This window comes from Chlorocebus sabaeus, chromosome 6 (genome assembly GCF_047675955.1).
Source record: "Chlorocebus sabaeus isolate Y175 chromosome 6, mChlSab1.0.hap1, whole genome shotgun sequence".
Lineage (NCBI taxonomy): Eukaryota > Metazoa > Chordata > Mammalia > Primates > Cercopithecidae > Chlorocebus > Chlorocebus sabaeus.
Genome location: NC_132909.1, coordinates 47,382,359 through 47,398,147, shown reverse-complemented (window position 1 = coordinate 47,398,147; position 15,789 = coordinate 47,382,359). Strand labels below are relative to the sequence as shown.

Here is a 15,789-nt window from a genome sequence, read left to right as displayed (position 1 = left end):
GAAAGCCAGCTGCCAAGTCACACCCTCCAGTTTCTCTGTGTTGAGCCCTACCCCCTCTTCTGCACTTGTTGAAATCCAACCTCTCTCTGCAGCCCCAGCTCAAATATCACATCCTGCACGTCGCCTTCCCTGACCTCATGTCTGCCTCCTCCAAGCAGCAAAACTTCAATTACTTGTGTCTCCTCTTCTTCACCTGGCGACATGCCCCACACCTTCCACGCCCTCTTCCCAAGGGCCCAGCACCAAGTGAGAGAGTATTATTGGAAAAAAGAGGGATAAGGAAGTCTTCTGAGTTTACCACCTGCTGGGGCAAGTGGAGATTCTTGTCTTCTCATCTGTCTGCCCACTTGCTGAGGTCAGTCACACATCCACCCACCGACCCAGGAGGACAGACACATCCAGAGGCGGAGCTGACTTTGTCTGGACACACCTGGAGCAGATGGGTTGGCCAAGGACAACATCCTGGCCAGAGGGTCAAGGTGTCTGGCAGTGGGTGGGGAGGAGTGGCGCGCGGGGAGCAGAACCAGTCTGGTGCTGCTTGTTGAGGCTGGAGGTCTTCCTGGAGGAAGAGGGTGTTGTAGGCTGCAGAGTCTCCAGGGGTGGGTGCGGGGGAGAGGTTAGGCTCAGGATCCAGAGAGAGGGGAACGGCTGGTTCCCAAGGGCTGGGGGAGCCAGAGAATTCCTGAGGGCTCCAGAGGAGGCTTCTGGAGGGGTCAGTGGGGCCCCAGGGGCTGATGGTTTAGGGATCGCTGTCCAAGCTTGGGAGCAAACCTGGAAGTAAGGGCCATGGGGAGTGCTGGTGTGGGAGGAGGGTGGTCTAGAGTGGGACTTGGGCGCTAATGCGGCCCAGCAGCGGCAGGAGGGCGGGGAGCCTGATGGTTTGGGACTTATCGGTGTCCAAGTCTCTGTCTCTCTCCGTCTCTCCATCTCAGTCTCAGTCTCTTTCTCTTTCTCTCTCTCTCCACCCCTCCACACGCCTATTTCTTGTTCCCCACTTTACTGGGGGAAGCGCTGGCGTCCCCGCCCAGAGCCCCAAAGCCCTGCGGGGGCCCGGGGCGGGGTATCCGGCGGGGCGTACCCCTTGGCGCGGCCGGGCGGGGTTAAAGGGTTGGGCCGCGGGACTGCGCGGTCAGATCCCAGGTAGTGGCGCCAGTGGATCCGGATCGTGGGCAGGAGGCTGAGACCCGCGGGTGAGTGCGCGCGTGATGGGGGCTGTAACCCGAGCGCCGCCGCAGCGCTGCGCTGGAACCCGAGGCTCGCGAGGTTCAGTGCTGGCCAGATGAGGGCGAAAGTCTGCGCGCGGCGTCGGGCAGGGCGCAGCCAGCCACGGGGATCCCCCAGGAACCAGGACTGGGCTGCATGCCCGGGGCACTCGCGGGGAGAGGGGCACGTGGGTGTGTCCCCCACGTTTGCTGCATTTGTTCGGGTTTTTTTTTCTTCTGTGTGCGCCTGGGAGTCCTAGGCGCATCCTTTTCTCTGGGTTTCTGTGATAGAGAGGGGGCCTTCAGAAGACCCCTCTCGTGGTGAGAACATCCCAGATGGGTTCAAGCCCCGCCCTGGGACGCCTCTTTGGGGCTGAATGGGGATTCGCCGTGAGATTTCACCACTGTATGTTGTCTTGAAGGGGAGGCTGTACGTTCAACCGATGGGGTTAGGCGTGTGGTCCAACTGCTATCAGGGACCCTCTGCCCATCCACGCCGGATGCGGAGCCCCTCTATGAAAAGACGGTGTTCTTCTGGCGCCCAGAGTTGGCTCTGAGGGTTGTGTGAGGTCCTGGGGTTGGTCCCAGGTGATGTTCGTCTGATAGATGCTGGAAGGATGATGTTTTCCGGTCTCCCAGGGACCTGGCGCAGCCTGGGTGTGCAGGGTGGCCGAGGCTGGCCACCTGAGGAGTCTCTGACTGGAGAGGCCCAGGCTCAGGGCATCTCGCCTCGTTCATCTGCCCGCTCACCCCTAATGCATGCACTCATTGTGTGTCTCTCACCGACCCATAGGCAAAGGAGATGGCCAGGGCTAGCCCCGAACCCAAAATTCCTCCTACCCTGTGCCCCTTGCCCCACCCCTTATTTCTGGGTCCTGGAGTTGTGCCCAGCCAGGGTTGGCAGCATCAAACTCTTCCTTGAGTAACTCCAAACCCCAAAGAGGAGGAACCTCCCCAAATCTTCCCTACCACCCTCATTTCACAGGCAAGGAAACTGAGGGCCAGTGTCCAGTGGGAGACACCCACTGGACACCCACACTGGACACTGGACACCCACAGTGTCCAGTGGGAGACACCCAGTGTCCAGTGGGAGAGCTGGGATTTGAAAACAACAAGCCCTGTTTGACCCCAAAGTCCCGGGCCACTTTTCGACGTCCCTGGCATCACCAAATAGCCCAGCTTGGGTTTCTGAATGGTAACATTAACTCTGGCCTGGTGTCCGGTGGTGACCCAGGTTAGTATCTGCAGAGTGGCTCGGATGACATGAGACGCATTCAGGGAATGGGATCCATCTCTCCTTTTTTTCTTTCTTTCTTTCTTTCTTTTTTTTTTTTTTTTTTGTTGTTGTTGAGACAGGGTCTCACTGTGTTGCCCAGGCAGGAGTACAGTGGCATAATCATAGCTCACTGCAGCCTCGACCTCCTGGGCTCAAGCAATCGTCCTCCCTCAGCCTCCTGAGTATCTAGGACTACAGGCATGCACCACCCCTCCTGTCTAATTTTTGTATTTTTAGTAGGGATGGGGTTTCACCATGTTGCCCAGGCTGGTCTTGAACTCTTGGGCTCAAGTGATCCACCTGCCTCAGCCTCCCAAAGTGCAGGGATTACAGGCATGAGCCACTGCGCCTGACTCATCTCTCCTTGTTGATAAACCTTGGACCTGATTCTCCAAACCCCAGATGGCCAGGTCACAATAATGAACATGATGGCAGCACCAACAGTAATGAGAGGTATCATTGATCAAAGGCTCACTGTGTGCCTGGAAGATTGCAGCCCCATGGGGTGGGTAAATAGGGCTTCTGTCTTAATGGATGAAGAAATCGAGGCTCAGAGAGGTGCAGACACTCACCCGAGGTCACACAGCAAAGAGGCAGAGCTTTATAGAACCTTTTCTGAGGCTCATGTCCAGGTGTGGCCATACTTGGGATGGTGGACAGAAAAAATTACAGTCCTGCAATGGTCTAGATTATTAGGGTTTTAAACTTCTTTTTCTGCCAGGATCCCCTTTGGGCCAAGGAAATTTTTAGCAAAAGGTTGGAATATGATCAAAGCTGCGATAGGACTGTCTCCTTTACCCCACTTGCCGACTCGGCCCTGCCCTCATTAGTCATAAATGACTCTGAAGCTCTTTCTCAGAACCTTAGAAATTTAGAGTGCTGAGTGGAGACTCAAGATGTGGAAGCCAGGCTGGGCGCGGTGGCTCACGCCTGTAATCCCAGCACTTTGGGAGGCTAAGGCTGGAGGATGGTTTGAGCCCAGGAGTTTGAGACCAGCCTGGGGAATAGAGGGATACCCTATATTAATTTTTTTTTTTTTTTTTTTTGAGATGGAGTTTTGCTCTTGTTGCCCAGGCTGGAGTGCAATGGTGCAATCTGGGCTCACTGCAACCCCTGCCTCCCCAGTTCAAGCTATTCTCCTGCCTCAGCCTCCTGAGTAGCTGGGATTACAGGCATGTGCCACCATGCCCAGCTAATTTTGTATTTTTAGTAGAGATGGGGTTTCTCCATGTTGGTCAGGCTGGTCTCGAACTCCCGACCTCAGGTGATCCTCCTGCCTTGGCCTCCCTAAGTGCTGGGATTACAGGTGGGAGCCACCGTGCCCGGCCCTTTATTAATTTTTTTTAACAAAAGAATAAAAAAAATTAGCTGAGCATGGTGGCAGGCGCCTGTAGTCCCAGCTACTCAGGAGGCTGACGTGGGAGGATCACTCAAGCCCAGGAGGGGGAGGCTGCATTGAGCCAAGATCACACCACTGCACTCCAGCCTGAAGGACAGAGCAAGACCCTGTCTAAAAAACAACAACAACAAAAAACCAAAAAAACCAAATAATCAACAACAACAAAACAACTTAGAAGCCCCCGCTCAGCTCTGGCCTTCTGTGGTCTGGCACTTTGGGGGAAGGTATGAGTCTCTGGGGTAAAGCCAGCCCTCTGATGTTGAGGAAGTCAAGGCGGTACCATGAATCAGTATGGATGGGAACAGGCTGCCTTGACGAAAGGCTTGGAGTGAAAAGGAGGGCCGGGATGTGGGGTGATGGGACCAGCGTTGGGGTGCTCTTCTGTCAGGCTCCTGGCTGGTCCCAACCCCTGCAGTTCAAGAAGAGGCGTGTATCTGATACTTGGCGTCGGCCTGGGTCCCTGCCGTGCATTCCTTCTGGGGAGCCCACACACCTTGTATAACAAGTCCTTAGCTGGTGAATGGCTGGGCCAACCTGACAAACCGGCGCACCCTGGGCGTGGGCCGGGACACAGTCAGTCACTGGCTTTCACCACCGCCAGATAATGCAGGCCCCGGCAGGGCAGGGCCACCTCTGCCAAGGCCGGCCTGCTGGATGAGATCGGGGGCTGGTGTAGATAGGGAGTGGGCATGCCAGCCACCCACAGCATTCTGAGGGTGCCACCTTTGAACTGCTCTCACTTCTATCAAATAGCAATAATAGGAGTAGTCATCATGGCGAACATTTTGTGAGCTACGTGACAAGGCCTTTCCATACTTCATTTCACTGAGCCGTCCTAAACAACCTTAGGGGGTAGGTCCTGTTATTATCAACCCATTTCACTCACAGATTGGCAAAGGGAGGCTGATGGCAGGGACTGGGTTCACCCAAGGCTGCTAACAACCTAGGGAAGAGGAGAGCTGAGATTTGAACCCAGGCCTGTTGGAGTGAAAAGTGCACATTAAATTAAATTAATTTATGTTTTGAGATAGAGTCTCACTCTGTCCCCCAGGCTGGAGTGCAGTGGTGTGATTTTGGCTCATTGCAACCTCCGCCTCAGCCTCCCAAGTAGCTGGGGATACAGGCGTCCACCACCATGCCCAGCTAATTTTTTTGTTTTTGGGAGAGACAGGATTTCATCATGTTGCCCAGGTTGGTCTTCAATTCCTGACCTCAAGTGATCCTCCCTCCTTGGCCTCCCAAAGTGCTGGGATTACAGGCATGAGCCACCATGCCTGGCCTGATTTTTTTGTTTTTTTAGTAGAGATGGAGTCTCACTATGTTGCACAGGCTGGTCTCAAACTCCTTGGTTCAAGTGGTCATCCCATCCTGGCCTCCCAAAGTGCTGGGATTACGGGCATGAGCCACTTCACCCGGCTGATACCTTTCCTCCATTAACTAACTCCATAGTTTACATTAGGATTCTCTCTTTGTGTTGTGCAGTAAACTAATGAATTTTTATAATTGATTAAATGTTTTTGAATGGGTGACATGTGCTCATGGTATAGGAAACCAAAAGGACTGGAAAAGTGGACAGTAGACTTAAGTTTCCCTTCCACCCCGCCCTGAGTTCCTTCAGGCCCTTTCCGGAGGCTGCCACCATTTCTCCTCGGTCCTCAAAGCTTTCTCTCTCTCTTTTTTCTTTTCTTTTCTTTCTTTTTTTTTTTTTTTAGAATTACCATTTATTGGTAACAAACATTAAGTTTTACTACATTCCATGGGGAGAAAAATTCCAGCGTAAACAATGAATGGAGGCAGTAGTTAACTCGCAGGGGTACCAGGCTTTCCATACGGACCACACACAGAGCCTCGGTGCACACACTTCTCTTTTCATTTTTATTTTTTTGAGACAGAGTCTCGCTCTGTCACCCAGGCTGGAGTGCAGTGGCACGATCTCGGCTCACTGCAACCTCCGCCTCCTGAGTTCCAGCGATTCTCCTGCCTCAGCCTCCCGAGTAGCTGGGACCACAGCACACGCTGCGAAGCCCATCTAATTTTTTGTATTTTAGTAGAGATGGGATTTCACCGTGTTGTCCAGGCTGGTCGCGAACTCCTGAGCTCGGGCAATCCGCCCTACTTGGGTCTCCCAAAGTGCTGGGATTACAGGCGTGAGCCACCACGCTCGGCCCAGTGCACACACTTCTGTGTACAGTAACACAGCATCAAAAGCAACACAGCTATATAGAGAAAGGTAGGTCATTCTTTTTAGCCCTAATGGAGATGTAATTAACAGTATCGAGCGCTCTGGAAAATCAGCCTGCAGGTTTATGTGAACTACATGGAGATCATATCCTGTATTGTAGTGAAAGCTAAGTGCTCAAGAGCCATATGTATAGATACATGATTTTTAAAAATAATATTTAAAATGGAGATCAAAGTTCATTTAAGTCCTATTTGCATTAACAAAAATAAAAACAAAATAAAAATGGAACCAAATGATCATCTAAAGTTTTAAATTCCTGAATTGTCCAATTTGTACAACTGTGGGAGACGTATTCAAGATTTTTGAAAGTCCAGGACTGTTTCAGCTGAACCAGAGGGCACACAATTTGCATCACTGAAATGGTCCTGGGTTAGTTAATGAAATAAAAATACACGTGGATATGATCTTTGTTGATTAGATTATTGATAAAGTCAGTTTCAGACAAGTTTCCAAACTATGCGATATCACTAGATACAGATGAGAAACTCTCAAATGACAATTTTATATAGTGTCGTCGGGCACGGTGACTCACGCCTGTAATCCCAGCACTTTGGGAGGCTGAGGCGGGTGGATCACGAGGTCAGGAGTTCAAGACCAGCCTGGCCAAGATGGTGAAACCCCGTCTCTACTAAAAATACAAAAACTATCTGGGTGTGGTGGCACATGCCTGTAATCCCACCTACTCTGGAGGCTAAGGCAGACAACTGCTTGAACCTGGGAGGCGGAGGTTGCAGTGAGCCAAGACTGTGCCATTGCACTCCAGCCTGGGTGACAGAGTGAGACTCTGTCAAAAAAAAAAAAAAAAAAAAAAAAAAAAAGAAAAAGAAAGAAAGAAGGAAAGAAAGAAAATTTTATATGGTACCATATCTCTTGAGCTCAGGAGTTTGCGGCTGCAGTGAGCTATGATCGCATCACTGCACTTCCGCCTGGGTGACACAGCAAGACTCTGTCTTTAAAAGAAAAACTGTGACAATGAAAGAGTCTAAATTTCATTTAGAGCAATGTGGGGAGCCATGGGAGAATTTCGAGCAGGGGAGGTTCATGATCTGTTTTAATTTGAGGAAGATCCCTCTGGCTGTGTGTGCAGAATGGACTTCTTGCAGGGAGAAAGGATGGAACTGTGGGGACCAGTGGGAAGGGGACACTGCAGTGCTGACCTGATGTGGGTTGGGATGATGGGGATAGAGAAGGATGAATGGATTCTGCAGATGTTTAGGATGGACAACTGGCAGGACCTGGCAACAGTTTGGATGTGGCTGAAAGAGGGAGGAAGAGGGTGAGGTGAATCTGAGGGTCTAGGAGATGCCCCCAGGGGAATGTTCCAGAGCTGGCTGGACCTGGCAGTGTTGGACACTGAGACATGGGAATTGCCTTTGAGACAGGATTGCTGAAACCACAGGAGGGGCGAGATCCTCAGGATGTGAGCACAGAGGAAAGGGGAGACAATGTGGCTCTAAGAAGCCCCAACATTTACAAACTGGATGAAGAAAGAAGGGCTCAAAGCAGACTGAGAAGGGGACTTTTTTTTGAGACAGAGTCTCACTGTCTCACCCAGGCTGAAGTGTAATGGCACGATCTCGGTTCACTGCAACCTCTGCCTCCCAGGCTCAAGCGATTCTCCTGCCTCAGCCTCCCGAGTAGCTGGGACTACAGGTGCCTGCCACCATGCCCGGTTAATTTTTGTATTTTTAGTAGAGACGGGGTTTCACCATGTGGGCCAGGCTGGTCTTGAACTCCTGACCTCAAGTGATCCACCCGCCTTGGCCTTCCAAAGTACTGGGATTACAGGCGTGAGTCACTGTGCTCAGCCAGAGGAGGGGACTTTTTGAGGCTGAAGTGGAGGATGGGCAGGATTGAGTTCCTGAAGGGCTTTGGATGTCAGGCTGAGGGGAGTAGGGAGCCATGGAGGGCGTTAGAGTATGGGAGTCACAGGCTGTTAGAAAGGGGATTGCGGTGGCTGGGATGGGAACTAAACTGCAGTCAGGTGGCTCCTGGGGGTGGATGTGATGATTCACGTGACCCCGGTTGGCTGAATATGTTGACTTCCTGTCAGCACTTTTGAGCCTGCCAAGATGGGCTTTGGGGCCCACACCCCCTGACTGGGCTGCAGGTGAAAAGGTCACACTGGTGTGGCCCCAGAGATCATCTTTTTATAGTCACCCCCAGGTACAAACAGGGAAACTGAGGACCAGGCCACATAGCCAATCAGTGAGGAGGCAGACATAGAATCCAGATGTTCATTGTGTATGTTTGCGTCTGTGTGTGTGTGTGCGTGCACAAGTACAAGCATGCATTTAAAAAGAAAGTCTTGGCCGGGCACGGTGGCTCAAGCCTGTAATCCCAGCACTTTGGGAGGCCAAAGTGGGCGGATCACGAGGTCAGGAGATCGAGACCATCCTGGTTAACATGGTGAAACCCCATGTAGTCTCTACTACAAATACAAAAATAATTAGCCAGGCTTGGTGGCGGGCGCCTATAATCCCAGCTACTTGGGAGGCTGAGGCAGGAGAATCGCTTGAACCCGGGAGGTGGGTGTTGCAGTGAGCCAGGATCACACCACTGCACTCCAGCCTGGGCTACGGTGCGAGACTCCATCTCAAAAAGAAAAAAGAAAACGAAAACAGCACTTAGTGAAAAGTTCTAATTAGTAGTAATTATCACTAGCTGGCTTCCCCAGCATTGCTAGAGATAATCATTACCCATCATTAAATTGGTATGGAAAGAAATACCACCGCCGGGCGCGGTGGCTCACTCCTCTAATCCCAGGACTTTGGGAGGTGGAGATGGGAGAAATGCTTAAGGCCAGGAGTTCAAGACCAGCCTGGGCAATATAGTAAGACCCCCATCTCTACAAAAAATTAAAAAAGTTAGCTGGGCATGGTAGTACGTACCTATAGTTCTAGCTACTCTCAGGAGGCTGAGGTGGAAGGATCCCTTGAACCCAGGAGTTCAAGGCTGCAGTGGGTTATGATTGTATCATCGTACTCCAGCCTGAGCAACAGAGCAAGACCCTGTCTCAAAAGAAGAAAAGGGAAATAAATACTCACAGTTGCTTCCTATGGAGCAGGTTACCTGGAGTTGCCTGTGTGAGAAGCAGCCCAGTTGCACATCAGCATCTCGAGTTTGGAGCATCTGCCTGGGACCTGTGACTTGGAGTGACTTGGAGTTCCTTGTACTTCCATTTGGGAAGCTGCTTCCTCCTCATCCCTATCCCTACTCTGGGCTTGCCAAAGGAAATATCACTTACACCAGCTGGTCTGTATTTTTTTCAGAGATGAGTTCTAGCTGTGTTGTCCAGGCTGGAGTGCAGGGTCTGTTCACAGGTGTGAACATAGAGCACTACAGCCTCCAACTCCTGGGCTCAAGTGATCCTTCTGCCTCCACCTCTTTAGCAGCTGGGATTACAGGTGCTGCCACAGTGCCTAGTTTTGTGTTTTTAAAAATTTTAATTGTGGCAAAACACATGCATCATTAAATTTACCATCTTAGCCATTTTTTTTTTTTTTTTTTTGAGACGAAATCTTGCTCTGTCGCCCAGGCTGGAAAGCAGTGGCGCCATCTTAGCTCACTGCAGCCTCTGCCTCCCGAGTTCAAGTCATTCTCCTGCCTCAGCCTCCCAAGTAGCTGGGGCTACAGGCAACTGCCACTACACCCAGCTACTTTTTGTACTTTTAGTAGAGATGAGGTGTCACTATGTTGGCCAGGCTGGTCTCGAACTCCTGGCCTCAAGTCATCCACCCGCCTTGGCCTCCCAAAGTGCTGGGATTACAGGCGTGCACCACTGCGCCTGGCCATCTTAGCCATTTTTAAGTGTACAGTTCAGTGGTATTAAGCAAATTCACAGTGTGGTGCAACCATTCCTACCATCCATCTCTAGAATTTTTTCATCTCTCCAAACTGAAACTCCATCCCCACGACACACTAATTCCTCATTCTCCTTCCCCCGCACCCCTGGAAACCCCTATTTGACTTTATGTTTGTATGAATTTGACTACTTCAGGGACCTCATACAAGTGGAATCATACAAGTATTTGTCCTTTTGTGATCGGCTTATTTCTTTTCTGTTTTTCTTTTTTTCCTTTCTCTTTCTTTCTTTTTAAATTTTTTTAATTATTATTATTATTATTTGTTTATTTACTATTTTTTTTTGAGACGGAGTCTCGCTCTGTCGCCCAGGCTGGAGTGCAGTGGCCGGATCTCGGCTCACTGCAAGCTCCGCCTCCTGGGTTTACGCCATTCTCCTGCCTCAGCCTCCCGAGTAACTGGGACTACAGGCGCCCGCCACCACGCCCCGCTAATTTTTTTTGTATTTTTTTTAGTAGAGACGGGGTTTCACCGTGTTAGCCAGGATGGTCTCGATCTCCTGACCTCGTGATCCGCCCATCTCCACCTCCCAAAGTGCTGGGATTACAGGCGTGAGCCACCGCACCCGGACTTCTTTATTTTTTACTTTTATTTTTATTTTTATTTTTATTTTTTTGAGACGGAGTCTTGTTCTGTCGCCCAGGCTGGAGTGCAGTGGTGTGATCTCAGCTCACTGCAACCTCCACCTCCCAGGTTCCAGTGATTCTCCTGCCTCAGCCTCCCAAGTAGCTGAGACTACAGGCGCCCGCCACCATGCCCAGCTAATTTTTGTAGTTTTAGTAGAGATGGAGTTTCACCATGTTGTCCAGGCTGGTCTTGAACTTCTGACCTCAAGTGATCTGCCCGCCTCAGTCTCCCAAAATGTTGGGATTACATCCCTGAGCCACTGCACCCAGCCAAGAAATTTCACTTCTGCATGGGAAATGTGGTTTGGCGTTGGCTTTCAGAAGAGCTTAGCGAGGACTGGTGCGGTGGCTCATGCCTGTAATCTCAGCACTTAGGGAGGCCGAGGCAAATGGATCACTTGAGATCAGGAGTTCAAGACCAGCCTGAACAACATGGTGAAACCCTGTCTCTACTGAAAACACAAAACATTAGCTGGGAGTGGTGATGGGCACCTGTAATCCCAGCTACTCGGGAGGCTGAGGCAGGAGAATCACTTGAACCCAGGAGGCGGAGGTTGCAGTGAGCCAAGTTCTTCCCTTTGCACTCTAGCCTGGGCAATAGAGTGAGACTCTGCCTCAAAAAGAAAAAAAAAAAAAAAAAAAGAAAAGAGAGAGAGAGAGCTAAGCTAGTCTGAACCCTTAGTGGAGGGCACTATTGGCAGGGGTGGGTGGGGCTGAGGGCTCAGGGGAGCACCTGGAGTACACACCGTTAGCTGTGATGCCTGAGGAGATAGCCGTACAGAGGGAAGAACCCTCAGCCATTGGTACTGGGGGGAAGGAGAGAAGAGAACAGGACCCAGTCATTTCCAGGAATCTCCTTGGGGTGATCTGAGATTCTTGGTCCCTCAAAGTGACGGTGATTGAGGGTGGCCCTTGGCAGGGTCTTGGGGGAATCCCTGCCAGCTTCTGTCTCCATTGAGTTTGAGAAATTGAGCCGGGATTTAGCTTCTTCATCTGGAAAGTGGAGTGAATGATAATACTTACCTCTGAGGACTGGTGTATGATTCTGTGTTGGTCCGTTCTCTCATTACTATAAAGAAAAGAGGTGTCATTGGCTCATGGTTCTGCAGGCTGAACGGGAAGCATGATGACGGCATCTGCTCAGCTTCTCAGGAGGCTTCAGGAAACTTACAATCGGGGCAGGAGGCAGAATAGGAATAGCTGCATCACTTGTCTGGTGCAGGAGTAAGAGTGAGGGACACAGGAGGTGTTGCACGCTTTTTTTTTTTTTTTTGAAACAGACTCTTGCTCTGTTGCCCAGGCTGGAGTGCAATGGTGCAATCTTGGCTCACTGCAATGTCTGCCTCCCAGGTACAAGCGATTCTCCTGTCTCAGCCTCCCGAGTAGCTGGGGTTACAGGCACCTGCCACCATGCCTGGCTAATTTTTTGTATTTTTAGTAGAGACAGGGTTTCACCATGTTGGCCAGGCTGCTGTCAAACTCATGACCTCAAGTGATCTGCCTGCCTCAACCTCCCAAAGTGCTAGGATTACAGGCTTGAGCCACTGCGCCTGGCCGGTGCTGCATACTTTTAAACAACGAGATTCCAGGCTGGGAGGGGTGGCTCATGCCTGTAATCCCAGCACTTTGGGAGGCCAAGGCGGGCAGATCGCTTGAGGTCAGGAGTTCGAGACCAGCCTGGCCAACACGGTGATACCCCGTCTCTACCAAAATATATTTTAAAAACTAGCTGGATATGGTGGTGCATGCCTGTAATCCCAGCTACATGGGAGGCTGAGATGGGAGAATTGCTTGAACCCAGGAGGCGGAGGCTGCAGTGAGCCGAGATTGCGCCACTGCACTCCAGCTTGGGCAACAAGAGCAGGACCCTGTCATCTCCAAACAAAAAACAAAAAAACCCACAACAAGATCCCATGAGAACTCACTCACTATCTAGAAGACCTCACCAAGGGGATGGTGCTAAACCATTAATGAGAAACCACCCCCATGATCCAATCACCTTCCACTAGACCCCGTCTCCAACACTGGGGATTCCAGTTCAACGTGAGGTTTGGGTGGGGACACAGATCCAAACCATATTAGATTCCCTGAGGTGAGGCTGGTACTGCCTGGAGTATGGTAGTGCATGGAGCATGGTAGTGCATGGAGCATGGTGGTGCATGGCGCATGGCAAGCCTTTCCTGCCTGCTCACTGTTTCATTCATATTATGGTTACCTACCCGCTTTGTTTTGGTTCCTCAGGTGCTGGCCCTAAAGCAAGGATCTGAGTGCAAGTAATTTTTTTGGGAAGTGATCACAGAAAATACCAGCAAGGAAGAAGAAAGTGAACTCAAAAGAACTGAAAACAGGTACTCAGACAAATAGATGTACACACATGTTCAGAGTAGCATATTTCATAATAGCCAAAAGGTGGAAACAGCCCAAATGTTCATCCACAGATGAATGAATAAAGAAAATGTGGGGCCAGGTGTGGTGGCATGCACCTGTTGTCCCAGCTACCTGGGAGGCTGAGACAGGAGGATCACATGAGCCTGGAGGGTCAAGGCTGGAGCGAGCCGTGATCATGCCACCGCACTCCAGCCTGAGTGACAGAACCAGACCCTGTCTCAAAAGAAAAAAAAAAAAGGAAATGTGGAATATCCATACAATGGAATATTGCTCAGCAGTATAAGGAATTAAGCTCTGATCGATGCTACAATGTGGATGAACCTCGAAAACAGGATGCTGAGTGAAGGAAGCCAGACCCAAAAGGCCGCATAGAATTTAACAGATTTATATGAAATATCCAGAATACTTAAATCCATAGAGACAGAAAGCAGATTAGTGGTGCCAGGGACTCCAGGGAGGGAGAATGGGAAGTGGCTACTAACAGGGATGGGCTTTTGTTTTGGGATGATGAAAATGTTCTGAAACTGACTGGGTGAGGTAACTCACGCCTGTAATCCCAGCACTTCGGGAGGCCAAGGCGGGAGCCCAGGAGTTCAAGACCAGCCTGGGCAACATGGCAAAACCCTGTCTCTACAAAAAAATACAAAAATTAGCTGGGCCTGGTGGCATGCACCTGTAGTCCCAGCTACTTGGGAGACTGAGGTGGGAGGATTGCTTGAGCTGGGGAGGTTAAGGCTGCAGTGAGCCGTGATTGTGCCACTGCACACTCCAGCCTGGGTGACAGAGGAGACCTTCTTTCAAAAAAAAAGAAAGAAAGAAGTCCTGAAATTAGACGGAGGTGGTAGTTGCATGATATGTAAATGTACTGAATACCACTGAATTGTTCCCTTTAAAATGATTGATTTTGTGTTATGCGAATCTCATCTCAACTAAAAAAAGATAAAAGAGGCCGGGCGCGGTGGCTCAAGCCTGTAATCCCAGCACTTTGGGAGGCCGAGACTGGCGGATCACGAGGTCAGGAGATCAAGACCATCCTGGCTAACCCGGTGAAACCCCGTCTCTACTAAAAAATACTAAAAAATACAAAAATCTAGCCGGGCGAGGTGGCGGGCGCCTGTAGTCCCAGCTACTTGGGAGTCTCGAGGCAGGAGAATGGTGTGAACCCGGGAGGCGGAGCTTGCAGTGAGCTGAGATCCGGCCACTGCACTCCAGCCTGGGCGACAGAGCGAAACTCCGCCTCAAAAAAAAAAAAAAAAAAAAAAAAAGATAAAAGAAAAAGCGGGAAAGGACGTGGCCAATAGGGAGTTTCCACTGTGGGCAGCTGGAGTTTAATCTCATTGGGGAAGCCTGGAGTGAATGTGGAACCTATATCTCAGGGTCATTGCACCTAAGGGGTGAGGGAGCTGGGGTATTTATCCACCAACGAGCCTCAGTCATTGGTTGAGAGCTGCTCCTTTGGGAGGGGGGTCTTGGTTTCCCAGCCTGACTGGCTATGCATGGGCAGAGAATGCCCTATGGTAGAGAAGTCAAGAGCGTGGCCTTGCAAAAGTCAAGGCTAAGAGCATACGAGCAGGGCCCTGAGTGCATCTATCTGTCCAGCTGGCTGGAGGTCATGGCTAGGGAATGAAGAGGTATCCCTGGTGTCTGGAACTCACGTGTGCTGGGAACCTGCTGTGCACTAGGCACACCATGCCTGACCCCATGGGTCATCGCCTTGTGCATGGCACCGATCCTCTGACTCTGTGTGTCCCCAGGATGCTGCCCATCACAGACCACCTGCTGCACCTCCTGGGGCTGGAGAAGACAACGTTCCGCATATACGCGGTGTCCACCCTTCTCCTCTTGCTGCTCTTCTTCCTGTTCCGCCTGCTGCTGCGGTTCCTGAGGCTCTGCCGGAGCTTCTACATCACCTGCCGCCGGCTGCGCTGCTTCCCCCAGCCTCCCCGGCGCAACTGGCTGCTGGGCCACCTGGGCATGGTAAGTGTGGCCAGGCAGGACTGGGCTGGGCTGGGCAGGTGCAGGGTAATAGGTAAGGATGGTGGGCCTGCTGGCTTCCCACAGCCTCCCAAGAATCTGGTTGGGGCTAGCAGCAGATTTATATGATGGGGTGTGAGGCTGAGGCTCAGAGAGGGCAAGCAGTTTATCCGAGGTCACACAGTTGGGAGGAGGCAGAACTAACTTTTAAAGATGAATTATTTTGGGAGGCTGAGGTGGGAGGATTGCTTGAGGCCAGGAGTTTGAGACCAGCTTGGGAAACATAGTGAGACCTTGTCTCTACAAAAAATACAAAAATTAGATGGATGTGGTGGTACACGCTTGTAGTCTCAGCCACTTGGGAGGCTGAGGGAGGAGGATTGCTTGAGCTTAGGAGTTTGACACTAGCCTGGGCAACACAGTGAGAACCCATGTCTATAAGAAAAATTGCAAAAATTAGCTGAGTGCAGTGGTACACACCTGTAGTTCCAGCTACTTGGGAGGCTGAGGCGGGAGGATTGTTTGACCCTGAAAGTTTGAGGCTGCAGTGAGCTATGATTGCACCACTGCATTCTAGCCTGGGTGACCTAGTGAGACCCTGTCTCCCTAAGAAAAAAGAAAGAACTCTCTCTATAATTTTATAGCTATCACTGTAGCAACAGGTACCTTTACCTTTGGAGTTTGGAATCCCAGGGTAGGGATGGAGGTGGGGAGGGGAACACATCCTCTTCTCAGTGTGGTTCCACTGTTCTCCCTTGAATGCTGTGGTCCCAGGTCAGGACTCTTATCCCTTTATTGCACTGAAAAAAAATTTTTTT

General features: G+C 50.8%; 1 protein-coding gene across 1 annotated transcript in view; it reads left to right on the top strand.

Moving 5' to 3' along the window:
- Positions 1-1,131: 1,131 nt before the first annotated feature.
- Positions 1,132-15,789, top strand: part of CYP4F22 (cytochrome P450 family 4 subfamily F member 22) — a 40,695-nt gene continuing 26,037 nt past the window's right edge. Inside the window, exons 1-3 of the mRNA XM_007995600.3 lie at positions 1,132-1,190; positions 12,851-12,957; positions 14,752-14,974. Of these exons, the coding sequence (XP_007993791.3) occupies positions 14,753-14,974 (222 nt within the window). The 5' untranslated portion in view covers positions 1,132-1,190; positions 12,851-12,957; position 14,752. The remainder of the gene's footprint in view (positions 1,191-12,850; positions 12,958-14,751; positions 14,975-15,789) is intronic.